The sequence below is a fragment of the Excalfactoria chinensis genome, chromosome 3, assembly GCF_039878825.1.
Source record: "Excalfactoria chinensis isolate bCotChi1 chromosome 3, bCotChi1.hap2, whole genome shotgun sequence".
In the NCBI taxonomy this organism is placed as follows: Eukaryota; Metazoa; Chordata; class Aves; order Galliformes; family Phasianidae; genus Excalfactoria; species Excalfactoria chinensis.
Window position 1 is genome coordinate 83,003,890 of NC_092827.1, and position 27,792 is coordinate 83,031,681.

General features: G+C 42.1%; 1 protein-coding gene across 1 annotated transcript in view; it reads right to left on the reverse strand.

Moving 5' to 3' along the window:
• Window positions 1–25,556, reverse strand: part of EML4 (EMAP like 4) — a 144,136-nt gene extending 118,580 nt beyond the window's left edge. The window contains exon 1 of the mRNA XM_072332257.1: window positions 25,259–25,556. Within this exon, the coding sequence (XP_072188358.1) occupies window positions 25,259–25,283 (25 nt within the window). The 5' untranslated portion in view covers window positions 25,284–25,556. The remainder of the gene's footprint in view (window positions 1–25,258) is intronic.
• Between the last annotated feature and the right edge of the window lie 2,236 nt (window positions 25,557–27,792).

The following is a 27,792-nucleotide window of genomic DNA, read 5'->3' on the forward strand; positions in this document are numbered from 1 at the left end:
CCTGGTCAGTGTTTTCCAGCTACAACTTCCTTACACCCCCTGCGACTGTCTGGCTATACAGAAAGCCATTCTCTGGCAAAATGGGTAACACCACTAATTACCTACTTCACAGTTCAGATGAGTCCAAGTGTTTCAAGACAGTCACCCTCAAAGACCTCGAGGATAAAATCCCACCAACTCATACCAAAGAAATTAAAACAACTGCAATTTCCCAATTCATTTCATTGTAGTTCAAAATACTTAGAATGTATCACTTTCAACATGGATATGGACTTGTAAAAAAAAATAGTAATAATTTTAAAAAGAGATCATTAATCTGCTGGAGTCAGTCCTTCCCAAAATCAAATCCTTCTTATAATCTTTGATGTATTTTAAATGACTACAGTACAAGTCATTGGTTCTGCTATTCAAATTTTCATTCATCTGCTTATCAAATATGCATTTGTGAAGCATAAGGATCAAATTATCATTTTTATACAGTACTTAAGTCATTTTTTAAAATTCCATGAAAAACTAGCTGGGCTATTGGGTTCCATGTGGTGGTCAGTGCTTCTGGATTAATGGTCCCACAGCAGCAGCTGTTTTCAAGCAGTGTTCCCCATAGGTCAGTAGGGAGGTCAGTACCACCTCATCTATCCATTGGGGTGAATGCACCCTCATCCTGCATGTGGAGAACACCAACGTGGGGCAGGACTGAAATGGTAGAGAGGGCTGCCCCTCACCAGCACCGGCTAGAAGACTGGACTGACAGCAGCATCACAAAAAACAGCAAAGAAATGAAAAACTCTGCAACAGCAGGATAACCTTACACAGCAGCATAGGCTGGGGTCACCAAGGAAAGGAGCTGGGGGATTCAGGTGGACAAAGAGCAAGGAACCACCAGGGCATCTTTGCAGCCATCAGTGTTGACCACACACTGGGTTATGTGAGCAAAAGTAAAGCCAGAAGGTTAGCAGAAATAATTATTCCTTTCTGGGTGACAGTTAGACACATCCAATGTGTGGGGTACATCACAGTGGGGTACCTCCACTGGTGCAAATTATTACAGCCATGACACACAGGTCCTTGTTCATCACTGGTGAAAATGCATAACTAAAGGTGATGACTATGTTGAAAAAGAGTGCTTTGTAACTGAGAATTTGTTCTATCAAATAGTGTTATGGTGGTCTTTGTTCCTCTGTAGTTTCCAGGGAAATAAGCAGAAGGCATTACTTTCAGAGCAACGTATGTACATATGCATCAACCAATTTCTCTATGTGGAGAGAAACTCGCTGTAGAACATCCAACTTCATTATGAAAGATAATCAGATAGACTTGAGGAAATAGAAGCATATGATGACTAACCAAAGTCACTATTAAAATCTATAAAACAATCCAGGAAAAATAGATTTGCTGTAATAGAGCTGATGCAACAAACTTTGCTCCAATATAAATGTCTGCCTACTGTCTCCAAAAAGGCAGTATTGCTGCATTTGGGAATTGATTGATGCTGATAAACAGAACTTCTTCAATGTGGGAGGAACAGCACAGATTTATACCTTATTTTATTAGACCTGCTGTGATTTTGCTGTGTATACCAAAAATGTTTCTTTAAAGTCTATTCTGATAACTACAGTTTATGGTGGAAGGCAGTCCTCACTTCAGAAAGTCTGCAAGGGGGACAAGGTAAGATGTTTCAGCCTGTGACAGCTTAAACCAGGAGCAGATGAAAGTATACAAAGCTTTTAAACAGTGTGAGCTATTCTATTCTATAGATAAAATACAACAATAATTGTTGTTTTTTCATAATAAATATAATGAAGATACTGCTTGTTTGAAGTCCATAATAGCTTTAGAAAACTGAAATTTATTATTAAGTTTGAAACCTGTCTACAATTCACATTTCCTAGCAAGGTGAAATAAGTAACAGCAACTACACAATTGTGAAAACAAGGGATCAGTAAACTCTGTGGATACAAACCACAATGATGGACCTGTCTATTACACATAGGTTACAACAGCTAAATACAAATGTAAACCCAGCTTCAAAGGAGAAATCATAAGCATTTAGCATGTCAGATATTCAATCTAGCCATAAAAAGGTGAAAAAGTTCTGTACAGTTTCCCTTTTCTTAAAATGTTGAGAGATATAATTCTGAATGAAGAACTGAGACTTGCTTGCTTCCTCACTGATCTCACAATGACCAATAAAGAAGTTCACTTCAGGGTCAGTGATGATCTTCAAAATATCAAGAAGCAAGGAAAACAGAGTCTGTAACAAGATTTTTGTATATGCAAAAACACACACAGACTCAGATCTGCCTATCTCATGATGACATGGGTACACCTCATCTAGGCTAATAAGAATACTATTTCCATATAAGAACTACTACTTTGAGGAGTTTTCTTCTATTGTCACTTACAGATGGCTTCAACACTTCAACTTCAGGTGGTTTCAACACTGTTAAGCAAAGAGTTCAATTTATCCTTCCTCTGGAATAAAGGCAAGCTTGTCCAGTACTATGACTCTCACAAAAATCATAGAATCACCAAGGTTAGAAAAGACCTTCAAGATCATCCAGTCCAACCATCCACTTACCATCAATATTTTCGCACTAAACCACATCCCTTAGTACAACCAAAATACTACAAAACATTCACCTCCTTGATAATATTGCTTAAAATTACGGTCATTTACAAAAAAAGAAGCACACAAAGAAATTGAGAATGCTGAGGCGAGCATGCGTGGGTAAAAGTAATTTTAGAAGTTAAAATATTGATGATCTATGAAGTAAAAGGAAAAGGTCTGCAATTAAGAAATACAGAGGCCAAGACACTGTACAGAGAGAGTATGCAAATGGCAGTAATAATGTTGGTACTGACATTTGGAAAACACAGCCTTTACTATAAGAGCTTGCATGTGAGCAGAAATCTACTGCATTGGGCGTAATTTATTTATACAAGAAAAAAAAAAGATTTAAAAACAAAAAAGAAAGAAAGCAGAGAAAACTACCTACCACTATAATGAATATTCCTTGTTTCACAGGCAGAAATGCCACATCTGCTACTCCTGGTGAAATGGGTACCTTGGAATGTATTGAATCAGTACTGCTGGACTAGTATCAAAAACATAGTTCAGATGTTAAGTGTTAAATTCCTTATCATTCTTGTGGAGTTGCAAATTTAAATTTCAAGCATACATTACATTCATGCAAAGCAAAACCATTTACGTTGATCGCGTAAGTAACATGCAAACACACAGCAGGTTTTGCTGCCTTCTCAATTGCAAAGGAATAAAACCAAAAATAATTCAGCCAACATATATCTGCAAATTAGCTAAAAAGCAAATTAACAAGCCCTACATGATGTAAGGAGAGAAAAATAGAACACCAAAACCCTTCGAGCAATTGTGGCAGAGCTTGATCAGTAACTGAAGATGCCCACGCTTATCAGTATCTAATTCTTGCCTTCTGGCTTGTAAAGTGTCATTTACAAAAATGCATTCTGAGTGAATGAGAGGCACTTCATGACTCAAGATAGTGTGACATCAGAAATTCAGAACTGAAATAGATGCATCTTGGTTAAACCATTTTGAAAAACAGAGTAAAACTGAATAACTGCTTAGACATTTGAATGAAGTTAGAAGTCATATCCAGTGACTTGGTGTAATGGTTCACTAGATTTGAAGGTCATACAGACTAGAGGTTTACTTGTGTCTACCAGAAGCATCTAGAAAACCACATTACACAATCTTACATATATGTCATTCAAGTTGCTCTTATTTGAACAATCAGAGAGCACCACAAAAAGTAGGTGAAACTAATGCAGCTAAGGAAACAAAATCAGAACCATTGTACAGCATGCTTCTGTAAACTTAAATCCAATATGGCAATTGCCCTACTAAAATTTGGTGCTTTTAACTTGATGCTTTAGGGTTGTAAGCTGTGAGCACCTGCCTTTGTGTGCAGTTTGTAAGCAGCTGCAACTCCTTTTGTGAACAGTTTTACTGAGTTTGTTCAGCAACATTTCTGCAGATTCAGGACCATGCCTAACAGTTTCCTCTTCTGAAATCCCAAGCTAAATATGTCAAATACTTTTACAAACAGAGCAAAGAAATCAAAAGGTATTTTTCAGACTATACTTCAGAAGTTACAATATCTTTATTTATAAATATGCTTGTGCCAAAAGCCATAACAAGGCTTTTTTAATTATTATTTTTTTAAAGCAAACTTGAGGAACTTCTCTACAAAGAGATTAACTTCATCACATACAGGTACGTCATTCAACAGTGGGAGAAAATATCTATCATTTAAAATACCAGAGATTTTTTTTATGCAAGTATCTTTCAGCACATTTTAGTTACTGCAATTGCTTGTGGCAAGCCAGGCTATGAAATGAGACCACACGATGCTCATATAGTATCAAAATTACTGAATATTAAAAATTCCATTCTCATGAAGCTGCTTTTGCTATGCAGAAGAGGGCACCACGGGTCACCTGTTTGTAATAATATTTGCTACTTCTTTAATCTTGAGTAGTTGAAAAACCCCACCAGACAACTCCGCCACTTCCCTCTTGGTATTCAAATGTAATAAAGCAACTAGATGGACCCTTCCAGCCCAAGTCACTCTGTGATTCTACAGCTCCAGGAAATTACTGCCACGTGGGCCTGTGCTCTTCATGTCACATTTCTACCCAAAAGCAATTTCTGTGGAAACAGTGAACACAACCATTTCAACCAGTGAACATTCCACCATTTTTTGTTTAAGCTGTCCGTGCATACAGCCCACATTTTCCTTGCACTGCCATCAGAACATCAGTGCTGACAAAACCAGTCTACAAATCCCTTTTCCAAAACACTGTTCACATGAGTTGCTTCAGGAGCTGAGGAATAAACCTGCCCCACCAGCCCTACAGTCTTTCCTAAGGCACAGACAGGCAGGTTTGGTCAGCCTGCAATGGTCTCACTCCAGGTTTCAAAGAATCACAGAATCATAGGGGTTGAAAGGGACTTCCAGAGATCATTGAGTCCAAACCAAAGCAGGTTCCCTACACCAGGTTGCACAGGCAGGTGTCCAGGCGGGTCTTGAATATCTCCAGAGAAGGAGACTCCACAGCCCCCCTGGGCAGCCTGTTCCACTCATCCCCCTTCAGCAAAATACCGTTGCCTTGTAGAAAGGTCTAAACAAATGCTTCTGAGGGGCTGAATCCTACCAGCACAGAGGAAACTGGAGGCTGGGAAGTTCTCAGAGAAAAAGGAGCTGCAGGTGGGTGTGGTGACAGTGTCTTCCTGCAGGCCTGCTGCTGATACGGAGCAATCAGAGCTTAAAATATGCCAGACAGGCTTCGCTGGTGCTACATCAGCTCTTTAAAAACAAAACAAAAAACACACAGCAAAGAGCTCCCTGCAGCACTGTACAGTTAACTACCATCATGTGCCAAGTGCAGGCTAACAGCTCTCCAAGCAATGCTAGAATGAATGGAACAGGCACAGGATTTTACTTGCAAGGTGATGCTTCCCAGTGCATCTTCCAACAATGACCAATAAGCAAATCAAAGCTTTGCACAAATTAGCTCATTCCTTGAGCCCTCAACACAGCTCCAAGGAAGTACCCTCCCTTTTATACACAAGGACTTTCAAATACATTTACATTTGCACACCCAGTGAGTGAACTAACTTTTCAAACATGGGGGTCAATTTTTACGAAAGCGACAAAACCATTTAGAATACAGAATTCAAACCAAATGAATAAAAAGGCACACAGATCAAGATGCCCACAAAGGCACATCACACTTCTGGCTATTCCTCCTGAGATGCTCCAATCAATTTAAAAGTGCTGTGTGAAAACAGGACAAGCGTAACAAAATGCTTACGATCAGCAGTCCCAGTCCTCTGTTCTACTAAATTTTGCTCAGCTTCTAATCCTGGCCTCCTTCCTAGTGGCATTTCAGAAATAGCACTGTACTGTAGGATCTGTACTCCAGAAGCTGTTTTACTCAGTTTCACTTTTCAGTAATGGTATAAAATGCAATTCCTCTTGAGAAATCATGATTTCTCTCTAATCACACATACTTCTAACATTAATTGAAACTGACCTGAAAAAAAGTAAGTGCTAACACTTTATTCAAATTCACACCTATTGTGAAAAGGATTTATCATGGACCTCTCTTTAACACTACACAAAGAAAACCACATTCTGCAAACAAAAACGGCTAATATCTCAAAGCATGCAAAGAACATCTTCACTTAAAGACCAGTTGGAAGTCACTAGGGAAACCTTACCAAGGCTCAAAACTAAAAGGTTCTGAAGTCCTACTTTGTACTTTGCATGACTTCTGAGCAATCACTAAACAATACTGTCAGCCCTAAGAAGTAGTAAAAGCAGCATTAAGCTCTTAGCTGTGGAAATGAGTTTTCCAGATACTCTGATTCTGTAATTGTACCAGCCAAGATTAAATTCTATACCGTCATGGAGTAAATGCAGCAGCAAACACACAGCCTTTCTTAAATTCCAGCAATTTGGCACTGACAGCAGAAACAAACCAAGGCAGGATGAAGATGAATAAGCAAGGCAGAACCAGCACTTCTGCTGCTAGCCTGTCATCCACAGTCACACAGAGACCCCATGTGATGCTCTGACAGAAAGAATCTATTGACATGGGTACAGTTAATATTTCCTGTAACACCAAGTTGTAAAATACTGCTAAAACTGTTTGAGAAATATGTAAATAAAAACAAAGGAAAATACAGACACAGAGTTAGAACTGCAGGGATTCCAAGTTACCATGAGACATCCCAGTGCCTTATCACAAGGAATAAAGCAAACAAGCACCAGTAAGGACTTGTTGAACCCAAGTGAGGCACTTCTTTTGGGGATCAAAGATGATCAAATAGACCAGAGCAGGAGGGCTAGAGAACTGGAATGACTACTCAAAAGCACTCCTCGTGCAAGAAAGCCCCATGCTGTCTGAAATGTAGGAACAACTGTGACTTCATCATCAATAACATGAAATTGCACTTTTTTTACCATGCCAACAAGCACAGCTGCAATTACCGAGTCAAGGTATTTAACCACTGCTTTCAACAACATGAACTAAGCTCACATTTCTATTTCTAAAGTTCCTTTTGTAACAAAGGAGTCTTTAAATTATCTGATAATCACAAAGTACTCCATTCTCTTTTGAGCAGGGAATCATTAAGCAAAATAGACTGGCAAGCACTCAAAGCATGTTTCTTTCAAAAGTAGTTGCAGGGTGCACTGGTGTTGGCAGCCAGAGTCAAGGTTGCAAAACAATTCCATTATAATATTGTTTTAGAGGTTTTTAACTTTCTCAAATATTTACCTTCTTATTTAAAGGGTTTCACATTCACTGTGGGAATACTCTTGATAAGCATCTGAATATGCTTTTAAAAAACACATCAAAAATAATCACACCGTAAAAACACCATCACTTAGGGACTGCATAACAATAAAGGTTTATACAATCAATCAAAGTCTAACACATCCCTGATCTGTGATAGTGTAGCTATGCAAACTATGCAGCCAAAACGTTGGGGGTGGGAAGCAACGAACAGGTAAATAGATTAGATTTATACAACTAGCAAACCTTTATTTATTTATTGGTAACACATTTAGAATATGCCTGGGTTGTGTTTTTTTTTTGTTGTTGTTGTTTGTTTCATTTTTTTAATAAAAAATTCCGAAGAAATTCAGTCCAAAATAATGAATTATAAACCATCAGTGTTCCATCTGGAGTTATTCAAAAGCACATATGGTCATATTGCTATTGTAGAAAAAAATCTGTAATTTGATGCTTATTCACCTTTCTTGTGAGTAGCTGCTCCACAACATACTAGCTTTAGAATATGGTGCTCACAATCTGGTCTTGTAAATTAAAACTTATGTTACTAAGTCATTAATTGGAGGCTACTCTCATGAAAAGTATAAATGCAAGAAAACTGGAATTAAGTTAGCTCCAGCAAGTGAAAATTCTGACTGAAGTGTGCACACATTCCAGATGAGAAAATATAACTGCCTTAATAAAGACAGCAAGCAAATAGCGATGACAAAGCAGAATAATTACGTCATTAGTTGCATTCAAGTTCAGTTTGTTTAGCTCAAAGTGGTAACATTTGATCATATGGAGAGCGGAACAGGGATGTCCAAAAGCATCCAATTGGCTCTCATTCCTCCCAGCTCAAGAGTTTTTCAAAACTCTAGAGGCACAATATCACCTGTACATTCACTTTCCAAATCAAGATTCTAGATACTTTGCCCTCTCACTTCCAAGACCTTCTGTCCTTCAGAGACATGACAAATTTATTCTACCTGTGACCTTCTGTACAGTGGCTGCATTCCTGCTGCACAGCGCTGAAGTTCACGATGAACAGTACTGCAACTAAGTCAAAGGCAACACTAATGCAAAGCTGGTGCTACCTTTGTGCCTGGGCTCTTTGGAGGGCAAAATCAAGTCATCAAGTCTCAAAGCTCCTCAGAAAGGCTGGATAACTTTTTCAGCATGATGTAAAGGGGGGTGAAAGTTGCCCCAAAACACACAAGAAAGCAGCTGTCAACAGCAAACCATCGAACTCAGCAACCACAAATCATTAATTAGTCTCCTGCAGTATCCAGCCTTTTAATCTTAAACACATTATGTTATCATACCTCATTATGCATGAGGTTGTGAGGAGCACTCATCTTGTTCATTTTCCCTGCTCTCAAACACAGCTGTTCGCCAATGTTAACAGGAAGAGGGTTTACAAGGGCTGATGAGTTTTAAAAAAAAAAAAAAGAAAAAAGTAATAATTACAAAAGCTCTTCTGTTCCCAAGCCAGGAGAGCCTGGCTCTTAGAAACACCTCCAGATTGGATCCACCTTGCCCTATGCTCAATGAGGCATCATATCAACAGATGAGCTTACACATTCAACAAGAAAAGCGTGATCCTGGAGATAGAAACATATTGTTCTTGCTCCAAGGAGGGAACGTAGGCAGTATGCAACCAGAAGTCAAGTCAATCTGGTTTGCCCTTGCCACCAGTTTTAGTGACATTTTCATACAGACAGGAACAACGACATACCAAAGGATAACAAATAGTACATCAAAACCGAACCTTTTCTAAATGGCTTAATATGCAGCTCCTCTCTAGGGTTCGTTGAAAGGGAGCAGACAGAAAAATGCAGAATTCCTATAGAATGCAAACGGCATTAACTAGACACCAATATGTAGCAGAGTAAATAACTATAATTATGTATAATATCTTGATAATTACAATAACTGCTCTGTATGGCTTTATAGGCTAACTTTCTATATCGATAAAATAGAAAAGCAGCTCTGGAAAGCACCATTAAGTAAAACTGCATTCAACTACAAAGCCAAAGATAAGTTTCCTACTAATTATGATGATGCATATTGGGTTCAGAAAAGCCTTCTCACTGATAAAGCAGACACAGCGTATGCCATACAGGTGAAACATAGCATGCACAGCAAGAAATCATTAACTTTAACAATACTCAACACACCGATCAGCTATAAAAGAAGCAGGGAATCTTCAGTGATCTGAGGTTGCACTTCCTTCTGGGCTTCCTGTTTTAAGTATGTAATTGATGCAATAAAAGTCCTTGGAAAAATGACTCATGTCAAACAAAGTAATCAAACCATAATGATTAACAAAGAATTGGAACATATTTGTAGTATAAAAACACTTTGCAAATGAAAGCGCTCTTAAATACTGTGTTTTATTCAATGTTAAAAAAGCACAGCTCTGTTCCTCAAAAAAGTTGTGTAGTATTTCCTTTCCTTCCTAGGTAAAGTCATCTTAAAATCCAGCAACTGTTCTGCAAACGAACGAACAAAAATCCAAGTGAAACAAAACAACAGAGATGTGAACTTTTGGGAGCTCTGGAAGTGCTTCACAATATCAGCACAATTTCTTAAATCACTAAATTAACCATAAAAACCTACTTTCAGTGCAAGAGCAGTATGGCTGATGTTCTTCCATTAGCATAAGTAAAATCAAAGGAAGGGAAAGAAGAAAGCCATATGGCAGTTATCATCTCATTAAAGAAGAACGGCTCTTGTTAGAGAACAGAAGAGAAGATCCTTATTGGACTGAGCAGTCAATGCGGTGCTGAAGCAGCCTTCTGCTCTAAGCCCCCTGGAAACGGCCCAGCAACACATGAAGTTCTCACAGAGTCAAAGTGATTCAGTTTTCCATTTCAGTAATATTGTCAGTTAACAAAGAGCAAAAGCTAAGTTGCTAAAACCGATTCTAACAGCTGCTTCCAGGAGATGGAAAATTGCTTGTACAGCACAGAAATCACCTAGTCAGTGTCTGAAGAGGGTACAGGTTAGAAGAATGACATCATGTGTCCATGACAACCAAAAGCACAGCAGAAGAATGGGGGGCATGTTGTGCACCATCAGATTTGGACCAACAAAGACATTAGCAGAGCAGGGCTGTATTGTAACAGCTGCCAGCATGCCACAGCAATCCCTTGGGTTCAAGGAGTGACTTTATGCCATCGCCAGCACAAAGCTGGGGCATGCAGACATGGAGCCAAAGTCAGAACAGCAACAGGAGCACAGCCATCAGCTGCAGCTGAGGAACCACCAGATGTCTTCTAGAGAGGACACAGTTTCACCAGTTCCCTGTTTCTACCCCCCGTGTACAAAAAGAAGTTCAAAACGTATGTTGACTTCAGGTCCCATGGCTCTCCCTAGCACAGCAGCACTACTAAGCATGACCATAGCATTTGCTTTCTTTGCTATCAAATACACTACAGGGACCAGCCTCAACCTCTCCCTGCTTCTCATGTCTGAAGATGAGAACTTAGTTGTGTAGCTAACAGCAATAACCATCAGGGCCCGCCTCAGGAATTTTGCAGCAAAAACTTGAAGTTCAGCAGCAAAAAAAAAAGAAAGCAAAACAGAAAAACATTCCCTAAGGAACAGGAATTAAAACATTCATACAGATACTAGGAGGTGGGGGCAAGTAGTTCTAAAAATTACACGGTGTTGGAAACTCTAGGTATTTATAGTGGTGAGCATATTATGGCAGCCCAACACAATAGAAAGAAATACGAGTTGCTCAGCAGAGCCTCATTCCAAACAGCTGCAGCCTGTCAGCATCCCTGTGACACTTCTCAGAGGGCAGCTGAGGGTGGCTCTCATCGCCTTTGATTGCAGAGGGCTTTCCTTCTAGACATCTGCCAGCACGACCCCAGCCCTACCTCTTGGCTCCTCCAGCACCAAGGTGGAGAAAAGGTGGCATGTGGATGGAGGCCACTGACCAGCTGCTCCTCACACAGCTAGGAGGAGATCAGGGACAACACATGCTATGTACACTGCAGAATGGGACACATCGGTGCCCTCAGTATGACCACCAGCATGAAACGCTCATGTCTACAGCTTTACTACATAGAGAATGACACGGACCTGGCACAAGGCTGCTAGCCAGTGATCCATAATATCCCAGGGCAGTTAAGGGTGAACAGGAGACTCTCAGATGACACTGGTCCTACCCAACTTTCCTCTAAAAATGCCTACATAAAGGTCATAAGATAGTACACAAGAGCTGTTTGCCAAATTGTAATTACCTGTTCATCTTCAATAAGTGACTTCTTTCTATTAAAGATTTATATACTTTTTACCTGCTAATTACTTGAACTTCAGAAGTATTTGAGTTTTAATCTGTGCAACACTGAATGCAAAAGACTTGCAAGTAGCAATAATGCAAAGGAAAAAAACCAAACTACTCCAGAGTCGGCTTGTAGCTTCACAAAAGCAAAACTATATTACAGTGAATAAGATTATCATAATCCTGATAATAAAAATCATACACCAAACAGTACCTGAAAATGGGGGTATATAATACAATACGAATTGTATCAACTAAAGAATGAATGTATACTGTAATTGGAATATAGGAATACTATATGACATAGTTATAGTTTACATAACATAGAAGTCAAAAAGACCTGTTCTAGATGCTACACAAAATGCATTGTATCACCAGGTCAAGAACAAGCAGTAACAGCATTCTTTGAAACATTCAGTTGTGAACAAGAAATGGCCAGATCTTCCATCCCTTTACATGAAAGCTGGTTTAGGAATGAAGTTGTGTGTGCAACAAGTTCTGGAAATTTCCCTGTTAGTTCTGAAACAAAAAAGGGACTGGTCGAACTGTATATGTTTAAATTTAAGTGAAGGTGGAAAGGTAGATATATATATGACCCTATCAAACAGAAATGCACATGTACTGATAAATCCAGTACATGCTACACGCTGCAAATACTCTACGTATGTTTTATTGCTAATTTCACTTTCTTGCAATTCCTTTTGCCATTTTATCAATAGTTTTGGGTGAAAAAAAGAAAAGAAAAAGTCCCTGTATGGTTTATAAAAAGGGAACAGTGAATTCTGACATTAATTTGCAAAAGCCGCAGCCAAGTTTTGGCTTTGCATTCTTTTACTGCTAGAGCTGCTCAGCTGTATGAACAGGAAATTGAAATTTCTACTGCAAATAATAATTACGTAAATGCAGATAATTAAAAGCATGTTAGCAAGAACCTCTGCGCTCCTACACCTTTATTATTTAGCTAGTCAGTAACTGAACTAATGTTCAGTTAGGAACTAATGTTCACATTAGGTCACATTTTCTATCTCTAGAGGTTTCAAATCACTATTTAGAGATGGGAAGGAAAAAAAGAGGGGAGCAGCACCATACAAGTCAGGTCCCATTCGGGTTTCAAATCTCAGCTGCAGGGAAACAACAGGTGAAATTTCAACTGAAACAGTTCTAAAGCATATTTATTTTATTGACTTAAGCGTAGACAGAATATCAAGTGCAGTTTGTGAGCCATAAATGTTTGAACTGAAGGACAATCAGAAGTAAAGCATACAGTAAGCTGTTCAGGTACGTGGTACCAAATGGCTTACCATCCTCCTTCTTGACAGGGATCATGACTTCAGCACCTGACTATCAAAATCCAAATTAACCACTCTCCCAACTTCATAATCCTTTAATGACAAAGAGTAGAATGTATGCATAGAAAACCATTTTTCTTTTTTTTTTTTCTTATTATTTTTAGTAGATACACATACAAAATGAATGATCAAAAAGCTGCTCAAAATTCCAATGTTTGATATTTAAATAAAACAACTTTTCTCCCTCATCAAACTTTAGAAAATAGGACGGCAAGTTAACTACTAACCAATGCCATGCAACTCAATGACAAGTTAACCCCACCATAAAACAATATAAGGTTCTTCCAAACAAGCCACAATTTCCTGCATTTTCCAATGAACACTAGAAAATTTAACCCAAGTGAAACAATTCTGCAGTACACTGCAATAAGACATCCATAATAACTGATGCCCCCAGTTTGAATACCTTTGCACCAAGGTTACCTTTGCAATACTTTTATACAAAACAGACTCCACGGGCAACTTTCATTTGTCTGCTCAGCATTCTCAGCACTCCTTAGGAGTTCCAAAATACCTGCTGTGGCTTCCAGTGCTGAAGAATGATTGTGGCACACTCTAGAAATTGCAGCCAGCCCATCGCCCCTGTCAAAGCTGTAATTCACACTCTTACAGCTGCCTGGGATCACAGCTCTGACATAGCATTTTATGAAAGGATTGGCAGTTTCACTGTGAAAGGACACACAAAATCAGAAAAGCAGAAACAAGCACGTTGATGTCATGCACATAGAACACACACAGAAACATATTTATGGTATAAGTCATATCTTTTGTAAGCAGAGCTTTTAGTAGAATGCCTACTGCTGCTTAGAAGCATGGCATACCAACTCCCTACATCAACAGCATAGTGAAAACTAGAACCATACACTGAGATACATCTTCCAAAAAAGCTGACCAAAATCAACTACAAGATTCACAGTGACAGCACAATGACAGTGCTATACAACTAACAACCACAGACAGTCACACAACAGCATAAGAACCATCCTCACAGGTAGGTAATCTAAATGTACTAAATCATCTCATTCAGAAGACCAAAGAGGGTTTTCCCTTGCATTGCCCAGTTTATCCCCCTCCCTGTACCATACACTATTTACTCTGAATATCTATAATACATAATTGATGCAAAAAAAAACAAACTGGATAATCAACCACCTGACCCTGCATCAGTATCTCACTCCCATGTCCATACACAATAATAAACAGTTTACACAATAAATAAGACTTCTATTACACTAAAGCCTTTAAGCTACTCATTGGGTATACTTTCACTGTCATCAAGTAAATATAGGCACTTTCCATGCAACGCATCTTGAAACAAAAGTTTGTCTCTACAAAAGTACTTAAGTAACAATTAATACATACAGATTTGGCATCTATATGTAAAAAATAAATAAATAAAATAAAATAAAATCATTTTAGAATTAATCTTATAGTTAAACTAAATTCTCACTGGACTGTTTTCACATCACAAAATTGCTGAGATGTGGGTTTTGTTGTTTTTTTTTTTTCCACTTTTTTGACTTTATTTTTCCAATCCTTAGCTGAGACTGCTTTAAACATCACTCTATAAATCTGCGGATTCTAAGTTCAGACCCATTTTCTTTCCATCTAAACCAGCTAGCACAGAAAATCTACTTAATCACATTATTTTTCTTCAAATCACTTGCCTCTAGGAAGGAACAGGGCCACTAAGAACCTCGGAGCAATAGCTTCCACTCAGTTCACAATAAGACATAAGCTTTTGTAGTTTGGTGGTAGTTTTTAGGGTCAGTTTCCCTCCCCCAACACATTTTCAGATCAAACAGAACAAAAACAACAAATACAAAGCAAGGCCAAATGCTTTTCCAAGGGAAAAATATAAATCTAGAGGACTTAATTCTGTTAGCTTACTGAAATCAGGAAATGCTGCTTTAGTTATAGAATTAAAGAATATAATGCTGTTACTCAGAACCTGAAGTCATTAGAAGCTGTATTAATGACTGTATTACTCTGCCTTTCTGGATCTGGCCTTGTCATCACTGGGAACACTGCACATTCAGCCTACTTCATTCTTCCATCATTTCTGCAACAACACAGTACCTTCTTGCAGTTCCTATTCCTTCTAACCAGGCCTTTCATAAATTAATGATGTTCTCAGCCACATCAGCTGCAAGAGAAATCTGGTACGAGATGACAAACCAAAGGAAAATAAGCATGGAAGCTGCAGAAAAGGCAGCGGGGCTCTCTGCTTATTTTCCTTTTGTTTCTTATCCCATACCAAATCCTCCAGGAAGCTTTTCCAGGAACAAACATGCTTTTCTAAGCTTTCTTCTAATGAAACCTGCCCCCTCCCCACCCTACGAGGTGAGAGGTTGGTTAAACATGCATTTTTCAGAATTAAAGTGAAAAAGGCCAAATTAAACAGTGCCAGAAGACAGAAATCATGCAACTGCCTGAGCTCATTTTTCATTCGGAACAAAAACTGGAAGTTACATGCTTGTACCACAGTTTGGTATCTGTAGATATGCAGGTAAAGCAGAGGTCTGTTTGAAAGCAAAGGTACATACCAAACTCAGAGTAAGATTTCAGGTATTCCTTAGCTTCATACTGAATATTTGCCCAAGCTATAGTTGTTTCTGCAAATCTAGGCCATTAAAAATGAGTTAAAACAATCTAAAATAGGAACGTTAACAAACAGAAACAGCATCTCACCAAACACATATTTAATGCATCACACACACAAAAAGATCATACTTACATCAGGAATACCACCAAGCCCACATCAATTAAATACACAGTCTTATTACTCTGGTTCTTTAGCTGAAAGAACACGCTCAAAAGAAATCACATTCCTAATTGTTTTACTATATCTGCCTCCAAAGGTAACTTATGTATGCACCTTAATTATACATCCACTCCTCTAGTAAGAACTCAGCCCAAGAATTCTGGGCTAGCTGCAGCCACAGACAGAGCCTTACTGTTGCCATTCCCATGCCGAGCAACCTTTGACTGAACAGAGCACCTTTCAAAAATACTGTTGTCACAAGCTATTGAAAACACAATAAAAATTATACAAAATGAGCCACAAAACCTAGAGAACAGCAATGTCAGCAAGTCATGTTTTTTCAGCGTTGTACTGTCTCCATGAAAAAATATCCCACATCCCATGGTTCTGAGAACCCAGAATCACAGAAATCCTCCCAACTCCAGTGCATGAGAGAATAAAAAACAAAAGGGATCTCACAACTGGGTTTATCACAGCTATCAGAGAACTTTCAGTGGCTCAGAACTATTACAGGCTTATTCCAGGCAATTAATAAATAAATAAATAAATAAATGAAAATGTACAGATGTACTGAATTTGAGCTGCTTGTTATTGTCCCACTCATGATTTTAACAGACATGTTTAGAGTTTAGGAAGAAAGCACTACAACCACACAAACCACTAATTTCCTGCTTGATATCTCTGATGGTATTTGCATAGCATGCACTGCGACAAGAGGCGACAGCAGTTTAATGCGGCGTTTCATAGCTAAACAAAGTTGTAATTTTTCTCTTGTTTGCGTTCTTGTTTGAAAAAGCTGAAGTGGTATTATCTAGACACAAGCATTGCTACATCTCTGAGTCTTGCAACTGAGAAATTTTCATGTACGGTTCTTACCCTTGGAGGTTTCTCCTTCCTTATCTCTCTTCAGAAACATGGGCATGGGTGGCAATTGGTTGATAGCTGTACTAGATGATCTTCAGATTATCAGTCTTTTCCTACCTTAATGGTTCTATCATTCTACAAACAACAAAGACCACATTTGTAGGAAAACCTTCTGAACTTCTCAGCCAGATTCTAGCAATGAAACCCACATGCCATGACACATCCAGCAACTTCTTTCCATTCCACATGGTCAGATTTCCAGTACCTACTGCTCCTGGAAAGGAGGACAGTCAAATATCCTACCTATAGGACTACACCTACAATTCCAAGACAATCCAAAAGCTTGTTATAAAAGCCAGGACGTATAATATAACCTTAAAAAATGCATTTGTTTGTTTTTAAGGTGATGTCCATCCTCAAAAACTCTATCTGTAAGGTAAACCTTTGGCTTGTTCCCTGCCATCTTTTCAACACAACTTGCCAGTGAAACTCAGTGGTCTGATTAACGACAGACCCACATAATGCACACAACAGGAAACCTCTTGAGAAAATGGCGTGGTCTACTTGTGACTGTGAATGAGGGGGAAGGAAACAAACTGGAGCCCACCCTCCTCCTGCTGTTGTTTTGTACTGCAGTAGGTGCAAAGCTCTTCAAAAATCCCATGGAAAAGGGACATTTTTTCTTTTGTTCTCCAAGAGAGAAACAATGTGACATACAGTAAGCTGTAAACAAACTAAAAGTTCTGCCATTCATTTTGTGTATATTTGGCAGTGTTAATTAATTACGCTTGGGAGCGTTTGCTCAACTCAGCAGCTAACTGAAATTGAGCATTTTAAAACAGCCTCTATTATTCTTATGTCATAAACTCATTTGAAAACATAAAATGTGGAGAAATCATTACCTCTTGTGTTTGGACAGCAAATACAACCTTTTCTTGGGAACAGCCATTTTTTGGTTTTGTGTCCTCAACTCAGAACAAAGAAATCCAAATATTTGGTCCTTAAAATCATAAAGTTCTCATGAAAATGTATTTTCATTTGCTTTAGCTAAACCACATTTCTAGGCCTAACTCCCTTTAGGGAGCCAAATCTTGGGCTTAAAAGCATTTGTGACTTCAATTTATCCACTGGGTTTCAAACTCCCAATTTTCCCAGAGGATTATGAAAGTCTGCCAACTTAGCTTGATGCATTAAAACTGTTTACACAAGTTCAAAATACATTTCAGCATAAACCAGTTTGGCTTCTGCTCCCTTCCACCTATTTATTACTATTATTTTTTAAGCCCAAATAAACTGGAAGGACAAGTGGGAACCAAATCCAGTCTGGAATACTGCATCAAAGCTAAAAGTTGAGTTTCAGCAAAACACAAGTGAATCACACAACAGACAACAGTGACTGCTTTTGTCTAATTTAACACAATACCTAAAATCCAAGGTACATAGGTTGCTCCAGATGTAATGCCTATTTATTTCCATGGAAACTACGACAGATACAAAAAGCACAATAGCACTTTTTAATAGAGCAAATTCTCAGCTACAAAACACTCTTCTTTAGCATAGTCACCATTAGCTATACGTATTCACCAGGAATGAACAAGAGCCTGCACAATGTGCTTGTAACAATCTGCACCAGCAAAGGTTACCCACTGTTGGTGTCACCTTCTGTTGTATCGCCAACCACCTCACTGTGCCCACATCCAGTGTTTGATCTCAATAAAAGTTCAGCAAGACTCGATGCATATCAATGGGACCAAGCTTTTTTTCATGGAGAAATTTAACGACACTCCTTTGCTTTATGTGCACTTCCCTGTCAGATGTCATTGGGTTATACTGCCCTTCTGCTTCCATCTGTCACGTGGCAACAAAATGTAGTGGAATATTGATGGGAATGTTGAACTTCTACTGTCATACCACCAGCATTCACCTATGATGTCATGGGACAATATAATAAAGTAGGAGGCATTACTTTTGGAGCAGCTTTGTAGATAAACTTCTCCAAAACATACCATATGTTTTTATACAGCAGAACTACGTTGCTTCATCTCTTCCCCTTCCTTTATATTTTTAGTACATATAAGAGTCATGCACATGTACAAGCTACTCTAGATAGCTAAATTAAATTTATATAATACAAAGAGCAAGGCTACTTCTACAATATGTCAGATTTGTACTCACTAAAGCATCTTGTCTAAAGACCGCAAGACCACACAATCAAGCAGAAGACACAACAGAGAAGGAAAATGGATTCTCCAATGCTTACTAGAAAAAGCAAAGTTGTTGTTCCAAATGAAAAATCAATATCTTACAGGGTAGAACAGACACTAAAAAAAAACACAACAGGAGAGCAGTTGGGAAAATAGCAGTTAAAAAAACATCAAGACATAGCTATATTTAGCAAACAGGTTAGGCTGATGCTATTGAGGATGAGCAGAAAAGGCAATCCACTGAGAGACACAACAGTCAAAAAAACAATTAAGAAAACGCATCTCATCCAATCAAGTAAGAAGTCTTAAGGCATAAAGCTTGAGAGGCATATTGCTATGGACCATCAGCGAACATTCCATGAATAACTGAAACGTGAAGCCAAAAGAAGAGAAAGAATATCCAAAGTAACAAGTGAAATGTTGCATAAAAGTAGAAAGTGATAGGGAAATGGGAAAGAAGATTAAAATAAATAAATAAATAAATAAATGTAGAGTAAAGCATTTCATGTATTCCAAGATTTAGCCATAAACTCAGAGCTTTAACTTCTCTGGGATCTCTTCATATCCCAGTCCTTCATCCAGCAGCACCTTCTCACTGCCACTGGCTTAATTACAAACCCAGGCTCCAGGCTTGCCCATAAATCATAGTGCACGTGTGTGGCTCCCAAAGATGCCTGCAAACTCAGAGGAGCCCACATAGCACCCCACAGGGCTTCCAGGTATCCCTCATTCAGCTCCTCATGAAAGAAATTTCCATAACTCCAAAGTTCTGCATCAATTTCAACAAGCTGGTGAAGCAAAAAAAAAAAATAAGAGGGGATGGGGAGGGCAGGGTAACAACTTCTCTTTCAACTCAGCATGTTTGTTTACAGAGAGGTGAAACAAAGCAAGCAGAGGCTCCACCTGAGCTCAGGAGCAGCTGTAGAAAGATTTCTTGAAAAGGAAGTTAGTGAAGCTCATAAAAAGCTGTTTATCAGGTGATTCTGATGTGCTAAACAGAAGAAATCTCCCTACTAGAAACAGCAGCAAGAGCACAGACCTGCACTGTCATCATACACACGTGTTACAAAATTAATTACCCTATTACATTATGTGTGGGTAAAACAGGAACAACATTCTTGGCCTTAAGATTACATTCATTAAGGATTAGATTTAGCAAGGACCTAAAAGGGAAAACATAATAATAATAATAATAATAATAATAATAAACCTCAATAATTGCAGACACCACAATGCAGGGAGTGACAAACAGAAAGAAAATAAAATCCTTCCAGAGGAGGTTTTTCAGGCAAGAGAAAATGTTGTCAAATAACTGCCCGTATTAGAAATATTCAGTCAGAGAGCGTGAAGTACACAGTGTAAGGCCAAAAACCATCCCCTGTGTTGCAGGCATTAAAAGCCTTTCTACAACAGGGAGAGAAAGTTTCTCACAGATTCTCCAGCATTTGAGGTTTATGGTTTCTTTGTTCAGCTGGCAACGAAAAGCAGGGCTGCTATATGCTGCCCATGAAACAAGAGGGGCCACCAGAGAGTTCCCACAGCAAGCACTGTTCTCCTGGCCACTGTCATGCCCCCAGTACCAGTCAGAGCCATCCTTCCCAGGCAGGACAGATCGATGTCCTGCCAAAAGTTTTGTTTCCAAAAGAGCTAGCACACTGACAATAGCACACAGCAGTCCCAGGAGCAGAGCCCAGTGAATCAAGTTGAACTCATTGTCTGCAGCCTAAAAGGGCATCCATTAGAAAACAAAACTAGCCCAGATAAATGACAAACTCTCCGACTTGCTGCGGCCAGTCTCTCTCCCTCTCTCACTGCAGGGCTGGAGGGGTATTCTGCTAAGCCAGAGCCTCAACAGGCAGCACAGGCTTTCCATGTCTAGAGGAGGAGCACATTCTCACAAGAGTGATTATCCAAGATAGACCCAGTACAGCTACAGACTTGTTTTCCAACAATATCAGAACAAACTGTAATGCAAATTGAAAAGAGCAAAGCCATCCCCCGCCCCCCCCCCCAGCCATTACTACTCTCCTCTGTTTTCCCTTCCTCTGGGAGAAGTGAAAAAAAGAAAGGAATAAGCTGAACCACAATTTTTTCCCCTTTGATCCTTAAATACTTTGCCTGAAACTTCAAGAGATGGGTGATTTCTAAGCTTCCCAGCCTCCCTCACACAACCAATGGTTACAGTTCATAAGTTGAGAGCTCTTTGTTTATTTTGATAAGTTACTGTCCTCCCACAGACCTCATTGCTGGAGACAGTCCTACAACACTCTTCATGCCACGGTGTTATCATTCTGGTGACAAACTTGGAAACAGACGTACTCTATTAAAATGCATCTTATGAAGGCTTCCTCATCTTTAGTTACAATTGGTTATTGTTACAGAGCTCAACAAGCTGAAGCTTTCTCAGAACAGAAAACAATGCAACAGCTATGAACAGCAGAAAAGTGTCTATCAGAAAACATCCCATGGCTTACTCTTCGTAAGCCTAAATCTAGTAGGATTTAAAGGATCTTGTACCTTAGCCAACTAACCCTGCAGAAATAAGAGGGGTATTAAATGGATGGCTTGAGAATTGTCCCAGAGAAGTAACACAGTGGCAAACGCTCTGTATAAAGACAGACCTTGCAGCTAGAGGCACTCAGAGAAAGACAGTGATAGGACAAAGGGGGATAGTTTAAAAACAGAAGTGGTTAGATTTACATCAGATATGATGAAGAAATTCTTTACTCAGAAAGCAGAGAGGCAGTGGCACAGCTGCCCAGAGAAGATGTGGGTGCCCCATACCTGGAAGGACACAAGGATGGGGCCCAGGGCAGCCCTGTCCACAGCAAGGGGGTACAACTGGGTAGCCTTAAAGGTCTCTTCTAACCCAAACCATTCTACAATTCTATGATTTGTTGCATCAAAGAAAGTATCAGTCCCAGGAAGTTAAGATTTGGGCCCAAGAAAGATATCTCTCTCCGTGCTTCAGTAGGTTCACAATACTGTAAAGCTAACCTAAGGGCTGGCAAACCTCCCTAAAACACATGGGCAAGCAGGAAGGCCAGAAGTGACTATAATGTTGGATGGAATATGAAAATTCAATTTAGAAGACCAACAGTTTTGCTAACAATGCAGTCTTACAGCCTCAGAGAGTGGTCAGGTACTGGAACGGCCTGTCCACGGAGGTGGTGGAGTTGCTGTCCCTGGCAGGGTTCAAGAGGAGTCTGGATGAGGAGCTACAAGATAAGATGTAGTGGCCTGCAGTAGCAATGGGAGGACAGTTGGACTAGATAATCTTGTAGGTCCTTTCCAACCTTGTGGTTCTATGATTCCTGCTGCCAGGCCACCAGTTCTCATGGGCGCCAACATGACAGTGGAGGAGATGGAGGCAATTGTCTGCACCATGACAAAGGGAGATGGTAACAACAAGGCAATGCCTGCTGGCAGCCTCAGCTGTGCTATTTCTCATACTGACTCTGTTTGCCAGAACCACGCTGTCCTCTTCTTTCGGTGGAAATAATAATGCTTTCTTTCCCATTAAGACACTGCCTCTGAGTTGCGCTGATCAGGACCCCAAAGCAAGAGAACTTGGCAGACCCTTACCAGCCACCATGCTGTGCTTGTGTCTTGGCTAGGGCACAAGGCACAAGACCGAGAGCCCTGTCCAAGTCCCTGGACCTCTCACTCCTATTCAGAAGCACATTCCTTCACCTCAAGGGATGCATATGAAAAAGCGGATGGCCAGAATTCACCAAGCCCTTGATACATTGAGCCCCCCCAGTGCTCTGTTTGAAACACTTAGATGTGAGGTGTGCTAGTTCCACCTGACCTAACAAATGGGATTCAGTAACTGCTTTGCTACTAGCCATAGTCCAAATGCACTCAAGGCCTAATAAATGTGAAATAACTCAGTGCTTTATCAAAAGAGCAAGCCAATAACTATTTCAGCTGGGGAACTTTACTCACAATGCCCAGTGTTATTTTATTTATTTATTTGTACTGTTTACGGTAAGTGGACGGCTCTGCTCTTGACAGTGCTACACAAGCACCTCCTAATCCAACAACCAAAGCCATTTTTTAAATTACATATGAAACGGTCTCTTTCATCTCTTTATTCTCATAAAAGTTTCAGTATGGAAGCCAAAAGAAAACAGCTGCATGAAGTATTTCAGACTGCAGGAGACATGCAAAAAGGTATTTCTGCCTGTGCTGGAGGGCACAATCTGTAATAACATTTTGCCTTCCAGATGATGACAGGAGGCATTAAAAGGACAACTTGCTCCCTAATAAGCTCGCTTGACTGGTGAAGCACGCACATGCAGAGATAGCACAGTTTTGCCAACAATAATGGCAATTAATTTTTACGTTTCACCCTAAATTACATTAATTTATGGCCTTCCTAAAAGGCGTTTAGCAGAAAGCTGATTAAATTCAAGCCATTAGATTTTAATTAGAGATGTTTTTTTATTAAAGTCTCCAAACAACTTGCACATCTTTGTGTGTATTACATGCTTGTTACCGGCAGCAGCAAACAAGAAGCGATCACAAAGCAGCAAGCAGCAGCACGGCTGAACCTGGGAGCACGGGGGCACGCAGAGCTCTGTGTTTTGGAGCCTGAAACTTTGGACATGCTCTCCCAGCCCACATCCAGCAAACAACATGCATCGACGCTTACTACAGAAGCAAAATCAAAGGCCAACTAACAATATCGTGACATACACTTTAAAAGATTGAGCTGAGCTTAATCCTCATTAAATTCTAATAAAATCACAGGGCCTGCCTGACCAAACAGTGAAACGAATTAAAGGTCCAGATGGAGCTTCCCTCAGCAAGAGGAGCGGGATGCCCCAAGCGGGCACTGCCTCCATGCACAGCACTGACTGAGTCGCTGCCCTGCAAGCAGCCTCCAAGCGGGAAAGCAGGGCTTCATTATTCCGAAAGCAGGGTTGGGGTCCTCCCCCGCCCCCCTCCCACTTCCAACAGTTATTTCTAAATAAGGACCTCGTGGGGGGCAGTACTCCCCGAGCTAAAGGCACACGGCCGTTCTTTGATATGGTGATCAATTCCACCACTGGGTAAAGAGGTTCATAAATATTAAGCAAGGTATATTTGCATACGTCACCCACGGGCACAATTTTTCCCAGTGAAAAATGAGAATAGAGCACTCGCAATTCTTTCCCCGTGTCGCTTTTTTGATCGGGAGATATGAAATAATCAGAGAAGTTATTTGGGCAAGGAGAGTGTGGATCAGGCCAGGAGCCAAACAAAAAAAGTATATGCTTTAAAAGTGCACTGTTAATTATGGTGCACCAGTTTGGTTTGGACAGGTGCCCAAAACGCAGGAGCAGACATTTCAGAAACCTTAAAGGTTGGGATCACACTCAGCACTATTCAAATGAGTCAACTTTTCCAGAAAATCGAGAACTATTCCCTATTATTATAGATTTCACCCGAGTGCTGTAAAATTAACTCCGTGTCATTTTTAGAGGGGCAGATTTATTCTCCTGCCAAAGATGGAAGGGGGCTGGGTGCTGTAGTGGGTGCAGCAGCACTGGGACAGGCACGGAAGGGCTGCAGGTAGGCAGCGCATTGCTTGGTGTCCCGGGAAGCAAATAGGCAGAGCTTTGCCACCGAGCACAAATTAGGATGCACATGCTCTACAGTTCATACACGTAGAAATAAAGTCAGGTCATAACTTCAACCGGGACGGCTTCACGCTGTATGCGACTTATCCTCTGAAGCATTCGGAAAGGGGCTGCTGGAAGGTTTCTCCTAAACTACGCAGTGACAATTTGCCGTCGTTTTAGCGAAACCGAAAAGAGCACAGGCTGTCAGCTCCCCGGGTGAGCGATAGGTGTTTCGGGTTTGGGAGCAGCGCAGCACGCCGAGCTCCGGGCAGGGATTGCTCCCCCCGCACCGTGCTCCGAGCGGTGCCCCCGGGCCGGGCTGAGAGCAGCGAGCGCACCGGGAACGAAGCCGTCTGGCCGAGCTCCGACAGGCCGGCATCGGACCTCTGTACCCGGAGCAAAACTAAAATGGCATTAAACAGAACGAGCCAGCCAAGCCCAAGTAAGTAACTCCGGGAAAGCGCACGTCCACGGCGAGGAAAGAACAAAGGAGGCAAGTGCAGCCGGAGTTCTCGCAACAGATGGTTTGAAGCTGACCAGATTTCGCGCTGGCATCCCCTCCCTCCCTCCCTTTCTCTCTCTCTCTCCCTCCCTCCCCGCTTCCCTCCCCTCCCGCCGCAGAGCGGGTGGCGTTGCGCGCTCAGCTCCGCGTCGCCCCCGGCTCCGGCTCCGTCTGGCGCTGCTCGCAGCTCGGCGCTGCCCTCGGCGGCTCCCGGCCCGGGCGCAGGTGCGCACCCCCGGTCCCCGGCCCCGCGGCGGGAGGGCGAGCTGCCACCCGGCGCCAGGCTCGCCCCGTCCCTCCCGTGCCGTCCCGTCCCGCCCTCCGCCCCGCGCTGCCCGCAGCCGCTCACCCAGGCTCCCGGCGAACCCGTCCATTTTGTCCTGGGGAAGGCTGGTGCCGCAGCCCGAGGCGAAGCTGCCGTCGCCGTCCGGGACAGGTTCATTCACCCACGGAGCGGCGGCAGCGGCGCCGCAGTCCGGCGCTCATCGGCCGCCCGGGGCAGCGGCTCCCGGCGCTCGGCGGGGGGCGGCTCCGGCTCCTCCTGCTGCTGCTGTGGGGCCGGCGGCGCTGCCCGGCTCCGGCGCTGCGCCGCGACCCTAACGCGGCGCCGAGTGCCGAGCTCCGAGCTCCTCCCGCCGCCGCCAGCACCGCCCCAGCGCCCCGTGCTGTCGTGCTTCCGACTCCGCCCGCCCTGGCAGCCGCCGCTTCCCCTGCGGGCGGGACGGGGATGGGGATCGGGCCGCCCTCGCTGCCGGCAGCCCCGCACCGGCTCGGGCTGCCCCAGGGGAGCGCTCCCGCCGCCGCCTCAGCGGCCGCCGAAATGGAACGAGGGGCCCCGTGTCTGCTCACGTCCTTGCAGCCCGTATGCCCGAGGAGCGGCACCCGCAGCCTCTCTGCAGGGCGTTTGCTCGGATTGCGTTCAGGGGTTGGTACCGTTTGTGAGACGCAGCGATCAAAGCTGAGATTTCCTTGGGCAGCTTTGGAATCACTGGTTCAGACTAATCTGGGGGCAAAGTCCTGGTATAAGGTGGCTCTCGGGACCGCCACCCCTTGCTGCAGCCCCCGCTCCGGGCTGCTCTCGTTGCTTCTAGCCCCGCTCACGCTGATGAGGAGCAACGCAAAGCAGAACCAGAAATTCAGGTCGGCCGTGCTGCGCGCCGGCCCCGTCTCCTGCTTAAGAGCTCGTACATTAGGCAACACCGCCAAGTTGTGCGATGTGTTGCTTTCTCCCTGCTAAGGAAAAGCTGCGTACCCGTTGCAACATCCTGTTGTGGTGCGAACGCTTTCCTCTCGTGCACGCAGCTAGAGGGGCAGGTGCTGCCCCGTAGCGCTGCTTGCTGCTCGCAGCCGTGTCCTGGGGGGGAGCAGCGCGTCCTGTGCAGGGCCGGGGGGGTCGCTGGAGACGACCCTGCACGTGTAAGCCTGGAAAAGGGAGGCACAGAGCTGAAGGCGACAGCAACAGATCCTTATCTAGATCCTTAATTACTGCTGAAACTGCTTAGGAGCGCGAATGCTTTGCATTATCTGGGTCATACACAGCACCTCACCACAAGGTAGAGCTGCTGAGAGAGCCAGCTCTCCATTGCCTTGTTGTAAACACACTGGGGTGCTCAGGTAGTACTGAAAAACCAAAGTTAAGTCCTAACACGTAAAAAATAAAGCTGTGGAGTTCAGCAACCAAATACAATTAAGGAAATTAAAAAGCAAAGACTTTTACTCGCTGGGAAGACACGGTAACAGCCTGTCAGCATCTAAAGGGGGTGTAAGAAGAAAGGGAACAGACTCTTCAGCAGGGTCTGTTGCGACAGGCTGAGGGGAAGTGGTTTCCAACTAAAAGGGGGGAGCTTTAGGTTGGGTATAAGGGAGAAGTATCCTACAGTAAGGATGGTGAGGCACAGGAACAGGTTGCCCAGCGAGATGGTGGATGCCCCATCCCTGGCTGAGCCTCTTGGGGCTGCTCTGAGGCCAACGAGTACACATGGAGTTTCCTACTAGGGGACAGCAATGGAAAATGTGACCTGCAGGAGGAGGTCGCTGTGAAGCACTCAGCAGAGGCTGCACACATTCCTGGGATTTTTACTCTGCTCTTGAAGGAAATAAGATATTTTCCCCTATTGTTTCATTTTTCTGGCACGTTTTCCTTGGACCACAGGTTTTTTGAGCAGTTCTTACAAGAATACCTTGGTATTTATTTTATTTTATTGTTAATTGACCTAGTTTGGCAACGTTCAGCCTGGGAATTGTTTAAATTTTTTTGGTGGCTTGAATGTAAACTGTATTTAAGCACCTTTCCACTGTGGAAATGTAAAAAAAAAAAAGGTGATTAACAAAACAAAATTGCTGAGATTCTTGTCCCTGAAGTTGAGAGACTGAGCCTTTGAGCCCCTTCACTTTGCCCATTAGCATGAGAAATCTGCTTCCCACTCTACTTATCTCCTAGTACTTAATATGGCTCATGGTTTCCTGATCCAGAGTGGAAACATGGTAGGCAGTGTCCTCCATCATGCTTTCCTGGTGCAAGCAGCCCCAGCCAGTACTGGCCTGGAGGCGGGGAGCCCAGCACCAGCTCTGGCCCTGCTCCCCTGGCTCCCACCTGGCAACCTATAGGGAAGCAGCACTGCCCTGCAGCTGGAGGGGCTGAAGCAGTGCAGGATCACACCCTGAGTGTGGTGCTGCTGTTCCTTTGTGGGTATTTGGGGCTTGTTATGGTGCCTTGTTCTGAGGAGGAACAATTGTATTGGTTTACCATAAGGCATGGCATATTGGTAATTCTCCCAAGTGAGGCTGCATTTGTAAGAAGCTCCCAGGAGTCGCTGATGTAAGGGAAAATAATTTGGTGCCTGACCTAGAGGTGGATTAAATTACCGTTTCCTGGTTTACAGA